The following is a 10,397-nucleotide window of genomic DNA, read 5'->3' on the forward strand; positions in this document are numbered from 1 at the left end:
TGGTTAGTATTACCTCCTTGTGCAAATGAGGAAACTGAGGCACAAAGAGATCACGTGGCTTGTCAAGGTGGAACCAGAGGTGAACTCAAAAGGCAGGACATCGGAGAGTGAGGACGCAACTCCTTCTCTCCCTGCCCGCCCCTCCCCCACGTCTGGAAGCCACCGGACCCGTCGTGGAGAGGCCTGCTCCCCTTTCCCACGGAGGGCCTCAGCAGGTGCCCCTGGAGGCCAGTGCTTCCAACAATAGCCGCAGAGCCGGGGCTGACCCGGCCCTTTATCAGGGCAGGAGATCGCGCACCATCTGGCCCCACAGCTGCCCAGGTGGGCTCACCTTCCCGGCTCCGTTTCAGAGAAACCCTACCCCTCTCGCTGTCCCTCCCCCAACCCTGGCCACGGCCCCCCTGCCCTCGGCAGAAACTGAGAGGAGCCACTGTCCAGACCCTGGGCAGACGGGGGACTGAGCACGCGGCCCTCTTTGGCCTGAGGGATCTGGGGGACAGATATGGGTAACGGGGGATGGGGGCAGCGCATGTCTCAGGCAGCTCGGGGATGTCGCAGATGTAGACAGGGAAGCTCCAAAATGATCACATGAAGCACAGTTGTTAGAACTGGGGCCAACTGAGGTCAGGTCCAGGCCCCCCACTACAGCCTGTGTGATCGCGGAAGAGTCTCTCAAATTCCCTGAGCCTAACTTCCTCACGCAGAAAAGCAAGAGGCTGAGAGAGGTTTTTCTCCTGCGGCTGGGAGGGTCCAAAGAGCTGGCCCAGTAAGGAACTTAGCATGGCGCCTGTGCTTCATCTGTAGGAATCTTTGCGTGTGAAAATATTAGCAGTATTTTAAAGACAGGTCACTTATTTCCAAGGGGTCTGCCTATCCTGAGGGGTGGGGCTCTTCCCAGCAGCGTTCACAGCAGCCCCTGAGCCCAGGGCCTCCATGTACAATAAGCCTGCTAGTCCTGGGAGGGCGAGGCAGTGTCATCCCCACTCAGCAGATGGGGAAACAGAGGCACAGAGAGGTGAAGGCCCCACACACCTGGTCTTTCTGACCCCAAACCCACCACTCCGCTGGGCACCCCCATCGCTCGGCCCCGGTAACATATGTCTGAGTCTTGCTTGAGGTCTCCTGCCCAACTGTCTGCTGCCCTGATAAAACAGCCCCCTGTGGGCAAAGGACGGGGCCCCTTCACCACTGAATGTCTGTGGTGTGAAGCAGCAGGTTAGATCCCCTGCCCCTGACCCTTAGGGGGTGACTGCATTGCAGGGTGTAGAGGTGCCTCCTTACCCCCAGGAGCCCTACAAGGTCACAGGACAGGGGCAGGCGGGCTTGGTCCTCACTGTTGTCATTTACAAGTGCATGTCACGCCAGAACTCCACAGTGAACAAGGCAGATGCGGGACTGCCCTCCCAGGCTCACGTCTGCCATGACGGGGTGAGGCACAGGGTGCCTTTCCTGGACCCCAGTCCTCCCCACGTCCTGGCCCGAGGCAGGCACACGGTGGGCCTCCCCGGCACACTCGCTTCTTCCTCCCTGCAGGTTTCTGGCACAGCCCCGAGTGTGAATTTGTCCGCCACTGCATCGCCAAGTCCCAGGAGCACGTGGAAGGGAAAGTGCGGGTATCCGTCTTCAAGGGCCAGGTGTACATCCTCAGCCGGGAGTCCCCACTGTCCCTCTACAACGAGGAGCTGGTGAGGTAGGCGCCCCACCCCTGCCCCCAGCTGGGCACAGACCCTCATGTCCAGTATCTCCTCCGACTGGCTTTCTCAGCAAAGATATGCCCAGGCACGTGTAGGGTATGGGGGAGACAGTCCTGAAGATTATCCACACCACCTCTGCCCTCATGGAATGTACAGGCTAGATGGGGAGAAAGGCCCCAATCAAAGGATCACCCGAGTGCAGGATTAGGGAAGGAGGTGCTGGGCTGTGGGGAGATACAGGATATTTGGGCTGGGTATAATAACGGGGGTGTGGGGAAGTTTCCCCATGGAGGTCATTTCTGAGCTGGTCTCCAAAAGAAAGGAGTGAACCAGGTGGAGAGGGGGCAGGAGAGTCTCCAGAGAGACTGTCCTGTGCAGAGGTTCAGAGCCTTGGAAGAACCCAGAACATCCCAGGCACTACAAGAACCTGGCAAGGGTGGACACAAGGGCTCCCCGTGGGACGTGCTGGTGGCTTGGGCCAGGCTGCTGGTCCTGGGGATAGAGAGCAGCAGATGGATATTTAGGAGGTGGGATCGAAAGGGCTTGGCTGGGGAGGGAGATGGAAAGGTTCAGAACCACCCTGGGTTTTCTGGCATGAGCCGCTGGGTACACTTTGGTGGCGATGACTGAGTTGAGGGAACGGGGGGTGGAAATCATGCATTTGGATTTGGACAACTGCAGGATGAGTTTCCTTGGAGATAGGCCAGGAGAACTATGGTTGGCCACTGGACACACAGGGCTAGAGGTGAGGAGGAACGCGGTCTGAGGACACTGGATGATGGGGCCAAGAGGAGACAGCCCAGGGGAGCGGCAGAGCCAGGAGGGAACCTTGAAGAGCTGCCTCCCGACGGGCCAGGCTGAGAGCGCTGAAAGGACGTGGGAGAGGCTGGGGAGCCCTGGTGGGTTGGGTCCAAGGTAGCAGTTGCCTATTAGCTGCACCTGTGTTTGCATCCTGAATGACAGACTGGCCTTGACCGAGGAGCAAGGTGTTCCCTCTGGAGTTCACCTGGCCATACAAGAGGTGGGGACAGGCAGCCCCACCTGATACAAGTCCCAGGTCCAGCTTGACTCAGGCTGAGGCCAGCTCTCCCCTCCCGGAAGCCGGTCAGGAATTACAGTACGAGTTTTGTTTAGCGGTCAATATTATTTTTCTCTCTCCCTTCTCTTTGCCGTGTTGCGTTTCTCTCCCCCCTTCAATCTTCCTAAACACTTTAGAAGCCATAAATATAGCCGAATCAGTTTAGATCAGTCGGGGTAAATGTCAAATTATCTTCTCTCTTTCTCTCTCTGGCTCTTTCTTCCCTCCCCCTCCAAATCAACAGCCTCTAATAATCTGTCCAACCCTTCATTAAGCCTTACAGTCTCACTCAGGGAGATTAAATGAATAAAGTAAAAAGGGAACGGGGAAAAAAAGAGAGAAAAGCAGGAGCATTTATTCTCACTGTGTCTCTGACCATTTCCCTTTTCTTTCTGATTTCTACATCGCTGACTTGAAAGCCCTTGAGTGACAGCGTCACAGGGACCAGCGAGGAAACCGCGAGAGGTAGCAGAACTGGAAATGCCGTGGCACAGTAGGTAGAAAGTACCGTAATTATAGAGCAGGTCAGAGCCACTCGAATGAACAAAAATAAAAGCACAGAGGTTTTCTGTAGACCGTCAGGGGAGGTAAAAAAAAAAAAAACATTGTAAACTTTTTCCACCGGTACCCCCTACCCCCCGAAACCACAAATTTTAAAAGAGGTTTTTCGGTTCCCGAGAAGCACCTCTGGGAGTACTTCAGCAGTCCCGTGGGACAAGTTTGTCCCTGGCTGTGGGCCTCTCTTTGCAGGGGCTGCTGGGGTGGTCTGAAGGGCCTGTTTGGGGGCAAGGGGGTAGCAGAGTTTGTTTCGACTCGTGAGAGACGGTGGCGAAAGGACGGATGCACGCGGGGAGCAGGAAGGGGGTCCAAGCCCTGCTTTCTCCCTGGGCTGAGCGCAGGGGCCCTTCCAAAGGGGACGAGCGCCTCAGACAGCGGGAGCAAGGCCAGGAGTCCGAAGCCGAAGCCGTGTGGTGGTTCGGGATGGGGGTGTGGAGGCGCAGGGCGGGGTCATGATAAGCTTCGTTTATCACCCCAGCAAGGTCTGCAAAAGCGCTTTAGGTGGGTCCAGCCTTTCCCCTGCCTGGTGAGGGGTGCCAAGCTCACCCTTGGATGTCTGACATCTTCTCCCTTTACAGGGAGCTTGCTAGTCGATTCCTGGTGGCTTCAGCCACCTGAGCCCTGGAGGGGCGGATGGAGGTGAAAAGGAGGGAGCATTGAGAGCGTGGGAGTTCCAGCTTCAAGGTCCCCTGGAGGTCAGGGCGAGGGCGTGGCAGGGGGAGGCACAGAGCCCAAGTCCTGACAAGCTGCGGGGCAGCCGGGCGTAGAGACCCCGTGTGTTGTACAAAGCCCACAGTCCACAAAGAGCCGGTCAGAGGCACAGCCTCAGGGTCTCAGAAAAACAGCAGAACCCCTCTGCCCTCCCCCCCGATCTCACCTCTCTGGAGAAGGCTCCTGAGGGGACAGGCCACCCCCTTGTCCTCGAACCTTGAGACTGCTTTGTCCTGAGGCTGGAGTTCTGCAGACATGAAGACAAGGGGCTGATTCAGAGCAGGACGCAACAAGGGGCCCGTGAGAAACGGGAGGGACCCCCTTCCCCCAGGGGGCTCAGAGGGTGGCCTCGTGGAGTCAGATCTGAGACCACAGCGCCCTGAACTTGTCCTCAAAGAGCATATCACAGTTGTAATTATCGAAGGCAGAAGGATGATTGATTGCTTATGTCTGCACTCGCCACCCCACCACCCCCTGCCCCCCACGTGGGTGTTGCTCCCCTCTGGTTCTTGTTTCCTCGGCACCTGGCACAGCGCCTGGCAGGTAGTAGGTGCTTAATAAATACCTGAGTAAATGAATGACTGAATGATGTTAGTAAAGCTGAGTGCTTACCTGGTGCCAGGTGGCAGCTACATCATTTCACGTGGAGCCAGTGATGAGGCTGAGAGCCCCATCTCACACGTGAAAGACTGAAGCTCAAAGTGCGAGAATATTTGCCCTAAGGTCTGTGGCAGGGGTGGAGCCAGGATGCTCACCCAGGTGGCTGGACCTGGCTGACTGTGGTTGGGGAGGGTTCCAAAGCGCAGCTAAGTGAGAACACCCAAAAGATGAAGGCTGTCGAATCTGGAAGATGGAAACTGCAGATGGGGGGCAAAATCTCTTCCATTGAGTATAGCAGGGGTTGACTGGGCACTTTTCAAAACCAGCTGGCATCGGGTGGGTGCCCATGTTTGAGGATGGGTTAGAGTGATGGGTGCCCATCACTCAATGGGCAAACAAGGTGAAGAAGACTTCGTGGACAGATCTTAACTGCTGGGAACTCTCTGCAGCTTGAGGGATGCCATCACGCATATCTGAGGCTGTTTGGTGTGTAACTCCTGGCCTCCCAGGCCTTCAGGCCACTGGACACCACCAGCTGTTCCTGGTTACTCGTTGAAGCCCTCCACAGCCCGAGGGCAGAGCTGGCTCCAGTGCATGTCCTGAGGTTACAGATGCAGTGCCCTGGTTCGTGGGAGCAGTTCACTGGGCTGGCGCTGGCTGGACCAGGACCCAACCTGCCCGTGTGCGTAGCAGGGATACGGCTCCCTGCTCTGCAGCCCCGGCATGATCCCCGGCCCCGGGTAGGGCTCCCTGAATTGGAAGGAATGGAATGAAAAGCCAAAGTGCAGGGAGTGTTGGATCAACACTGAGGAAATGCCTGGGGGTCTGTGAGGCTGAGGTCCCTTGGATGCCAAGGCCAAGGCCGGGGGATGCTGACGAGCTCCTACTCTTTTGCAGCATGAATGTGCAGGGACAGTACGAGCCAGTTGACGCCACTGGTTTCATCAACATCAACTCCCTCAGGTGAGAAGCTCTGGGCCCTGATGGGTCCTCAGACCCTCCAGGTGCGGGGCGCAGGCTCTGATGGGACCTCAGTGCTCTGACCACTGCTCTGCCCTAGACAAGCGCCACCTTCCTGTCCCTCCACCCGCCACATCCTCAGCGCCTGCTCTGGACCCAGCCTGCTCCCATCCTCTGCAGGGCCCCAAGGCACACTTGTGACAGCAAAGAGCAACAGAGGGTCCTGGGCACTTGAGTTCCCGGTTTCTGGGTTCGGCTCTTTGCCTCTGACACTCACTCCCACCCTCTCCAGCCACTAGGATCCCCTTTCCTGGGCAGGTTAGCAAGGGGAATGGCTGAGGGGTAGAAAGAAGCCACAGAAGGTCACCTGGCTGGCTCCTGCCTTCACGTCCACATACAGGGGCTTCAGGTCTAACTGGAACCATGGATCTCCATGGCCCAGTGGGGTGATACACGCCATCTGAAGCCACTCAGACCTGGCTTCGAATCCTGCCTCTGCAGTTGGGTCTCGGAACCCTTCTGAACTTCTGGAAATCATAGGATGTTAACCATACCTGCCTCACAGGTGCAGTGAAAGTTTGATCTGAGTCCGTGGAAATCAAGCCTTCTGCCCAGACCCTGGCACCCAGGAAGGGCACAGTGCCTAGCAGCAGGGGCTCAGTGGGGCTGAGTCCAGAAGGCCTGTCTGTCCACCTCTGGGTTCTTAATCCCCATCTTCCTTCTCCTGGGGCTTGAGTTTCTCTCCTCTCGCTGATAACACGCCCCCAGCACGAAACCATTTTCTCTCAGAGCCAGCCTCCTGTCCCTGGAGCCGAGACTGGGAGAGACATGGATTCCAGCCCGACAGTCACCTCCATCTCCCCGCCTCCTTCACCCCTTTTGTGTTTTATGACTCTATAAACCCTTTTAAATGGCTCCGAACACACGGGGTTTTCATAATGGCCTCTTCATTTCTCCCATTGCCAGTTTAACGCTTTGTCTTAAACAATGGCAAGCAATGTTTTCCCCCTAAGATAAATTAATTACATTATCCTGATTGGAGGGCAGGAGGGGCCAGGGCAGGAGAGGGAGAGAGGGAGAAAAAAACACAACTCCACACACATCTTAGCAAACAGCTGCCCCTGCCACCCCACCTCTGCCTGAATTAATTGAACTGAGTGCATGTTGTTATTGTTAATTTACATTTTTCTTTGTTTTGAATCTGGTTTACAGGCTGAAGGAGTATCATCGCCTCCAGAGCAAGGTCACCGCCAAATAAACCGGCTGATAATGGGGAGCTGGGCCTCCTCGCTTTGCCCATCTCCCAAGTGCAGCCGCTAATTGTTGTGATAATTTGTAGTTGTGACTTGTCCTCCAGGGCTGGCAGTGCAGTGCGGGTGCCAGGCCCCGGCTTTGTTCCCTGGTCCCCTGGAGCCTGCAGAAGTGGTCAGCAAACGGACGGGGTGGGGGCCGGCTGCAGGCAGGAGCTGTAATATGACGATTAAAAAAAATGATACATTGGTCTTTTGTTTATTTCTGCAGAAAGAGGAGTAAGAGTGTGTGTGTGTGTGTGTGTGTGTGTGTGTTTGGTGAATCATGCTTTTCTTAGACCAACCTTTGTGTTTTCTGACTAAAGCACTGCCGAAGGCCACCTTTTGCCAGAGAACCTGTTTATCTGGAAGAATCGACCCCTCTCTCCAGCAAAAAGCATGGAATCCGAAAGCACCCACCCGCGTCATCCCCTAGCCCAGAAGCCTGGCATTTTGTTACCAGCTGTGCCCCTGTGGTACGTGCCAGGGAAACCAAGGCGAGTTTAGGTGACAAACTTGGGGGCAGTCGTGCCCGCAGCCCGCAGTGAACTCCCGGGAATGGTGGCCACGACTGACCACACCAGGCTTCCCCACCGTGGCTGGGTGGCCTTAAGTGTCCTACATCAAGGAGGAGAAAGAACCCAAGTAAGAGCAGCCTGAGCACAGAGGACAAAAACACAGACATAACTTGGTGGTGGTGGTGGGGCGTGTTTACCTGCCTTACACGGTTCCCTCCACCCTTCCTCCACAAACCACGGCCCAAAGCCGCCATGTTTGTACTTGACTCCACCCCTTTGGTCATATCTGATTGGACCATGGCTGGGCACCTGACTAGAGCTGGGCCAATCAGAATCTCAGTCCCAGTAATGGAGCCCAGGGAACCGGCCGGAAGCGAGGACACGGGAATTTAGGCGTGGTGGGATGCCCTGTGGCTGGAAAAGCAGAGAGGGAAAAGGGAGTGATGGGAAGAGTGGGCGTCCGGTTTAGAATCCCAGTTCCCATCCCGGTAGGCCTCATGGAAGCTGGTGGCATTTCTTAACTTGGATTCTCTGAGACACTGGTGTTCTCATAACCAATTACCATTTAGAGCTTAATTAAGCTGGTGAGAGAGTTTGTGGTATTTGCAGACAGAAGCACTGTTACCGGGAAGCCTTGAGTGCTGGTTGCTCTGGTTCTGACCTCCACTCCATTGCCTTCGTGAATGAGGGTTTCTTTCAAAAGAAATTTTGTTTTTAAAACTTGTTTCCCTCTTATTGTGAAGGTTACAAATGAATTATTCAATGAATCTTAACTTTGTGCCAGACACTTTGCTACACACTTTATTCACATTATCTCTTTGAATCTTCACAATGACCCTGAGGTAGATGCTTTTATCTCTGTTTGGTGGAGGAGGCAACTGAGATGCAGAGGAATTGCTTTGCCAGCTTTCAGTCAGCTAGCAAGTGACAGAGGCAAGAACCAAACTCTGGCCTGGCTGAGCCCCCAAATCTTGTGTGTTTATGTCCTTAACCGTCATTGGCTGCATCTTACTAAAAAAACAAAACAAAACACAATCTTATAGAAATAACTATCACCCATCATCTCACCACCCAATTATAAACACTGCTTATACTTAGTGAATTTCTTCTCAGTCAAATTTTTCTATGCTTATAAATATTTTTACAGAGTTATTTAGGATAAAGTATTCTTTTTTCTTTTTGGCCGTGCCATGTAGCAGGCAGGATCTTAATTCCCCCACCAGGAATTGAACCCATGCCCTCTGCAGTGGAAGTGGGGAGCCTTAACCACTGGACGGCCAGGGAAGTCCCTAAAGTATTTTAAAAGCAAGTGTTTTGCCCTGCTTTTAAGTTAACATTACATCATAAACAGTTCTCTTCGTCAAAAACTCTTAAACACGTTCAACAACTATGTAATATTCTATTATATTGATAGCTGTTAACTTAACCTTTCCCCATTTATAGATTTAGTTTTTCACTCTATTTTCCTGCCTTTCGTTGGATTTAATTGAGTATTCTTAGTAGCTGGTTTATTAGCTATGCTTTTTGTCTTTTCAGTGGTTTCTCTAGGGTCTACAGTATCCATATATCTTTAGTTTACAACGGGCTACGTTCATTAATGTTGTACCGTCTCGTGTAATATAAGAATCTTACAACAATACAATCTTAGAACATTTCAGTTTGTGCTTTTGTTGTCATACATATTGCTTCTACAATTGCCCCACAATATGTTGCTATTTTTTCTTTAGGTAGTCAAATATCCTTTTTAAAAGATTAAAAATAAAAACGGTATGTGTTTTATATTTATCCTGTGTAGGATTGGCAATGTTTCTTTCATAAATATCTGATAGAATTCACTAGTGAAACCATCTGGGCCTAGAGATTTCTTGGCAGTGCTTTTAAGGTATAAATTCAGTTTCTTTTAGTTATATTGGGTTATTCATGTTGTCCATTTCCTCTTGGGTCAACTTTGGGTAATTTGTGTCTTTTGAGGAATTTGCCCATTCCATTTAGATTGTCAGTTTTATTGGCATAAAGCTTTTCATAATATTTTCTTCTTATCCTTAACTGTTTGCAGGATTGATAGCAATGTCCCTGTTTCATTACTTACCTTGGTGATTTGTGTCCTCCCGTATTCTTTTTTTTCCCCCCAGGGATTGCTGAGACATGCAGAGATTTTTTTTTTTTTTTGGCCATGCCACGTGGTTTGTGGGATCTTAGTTCCCCAACCAGGGATCGAACCTGGGCCCTAGGCAGTGAGAGCACAGAGTCCTAACCACTGGACTGCCAGGGAATTCTGAGAATTTTTATTTATCACATATGTTACTACTTATTTTTACTTGTAGAACAGAGTCACAGAAGAGCAGGCTGTTAGTAGGTGTTAGTAGAGCTCAGGGGTCTAGCATAACATCTAGTACATAGTAGGTTGTCCTCCCTTATTCTTTTTTTTTTTTTAAACATCTTTATTGGAGTGTAGTTGCTTTACAATGGTGTGTTAGTTTCTGCTTTATAACAAAGTGAATCAGCTGTACATACACATATATCCCCATATCTCTTCCCTCTTGCCTCTCCCTCCCTCCCACCCTCCCTATCCCACCCCTCTAGGTGGTCACAAAGCACCGAGCTGATCTCCCTGTGCTATGCAGCTGCTTCCCACTAGCTATCTATTTTACATTTGGTAGTGTATATATGTCCATGCCACTCTCTCACTTTGTCCCAGCTTACCCTTCCCCCTCCCCGTGTCCTCAAGTCCATTCTCTAGTAGGTCTGCATCTTTATTCCCGTCCTGCCCCTAGGTTCCTCATGACCTTTTTTTTTTTTTTAGATTCCATATATACATGTTAGTACACGGTATTTGTTTTTCTCTTTCTGACTTATTTCACTCTGTATGACAGACTGTAGGTCCATCCACCTTGCTACAAATAACTCAATTTCGTTTCTTTTTATGGCTGAGTAATATTCCATTGTATGTATGTGCCACATCTTCTTTATCCATTCATCTGTTGATGGA

At 52.0% G+C, this 10,397-nt stretch overlaps 1 protein-coding gene across 6 annotated transcripts in view; it reads left to right on the plus strand.

The window, feature by feature from the left end:
- The window catches only part of ASS1 (argininosuccinate synthase 1), a 50,904-nt gene extending 43,803 nt beyond the window's left edge, over window positions 1-7,101 (plus strand). For 2 of the 6 annotated variants that reach the window (XM_033858849.2, XM_033858854.2), the window contains 3 exons: window positions 1,534-1,690; window positions 5,539-5,604; window positions 6,814-7,101. In XM_033858849.2, coding sequence (XP_033714740.1) covers window positions 1,534-1,690; window positions 5,539-5,604; window positions 6,814-6,859 — 269 coding nt within the window. In that variant the 3' untranslated portion in view covers window positions 6,860-7,101. Of the gene's footprint in view, window positions 1-1,533; window positions 1,691-3,191; window positions 3,270-3,908; window positions 4,026-5,538; window positions 5,605-6,813 lie in introns of all 6 variants that reach the window. The other 4 variants (XR_012332741.1, XR_004527155.2, XR_012332742.1 and 1 more) reach the window with 4 other exon arrangements.
- The last annotated feature ends 3,296 nt before the right edge of the window (window positions 7,102-10,397 follow it).

The sequence above is a fragment of the Tursiops truncatus genome, chromosome 6 (assembly GCF_011762595.2).
Source record: "Tursiops truncatus isolate mTurTru1 chromosome 6, mTurTru1.mat.Y, whole genome shotgun sequence".
NCBI classification, from domain to species: domain Eukaryota; kingdom Metazoa; phylum Chordata; class Mammalia; order Artiodactyla; family Delphinidae; genus Tursiops; species Tursiops truncatus.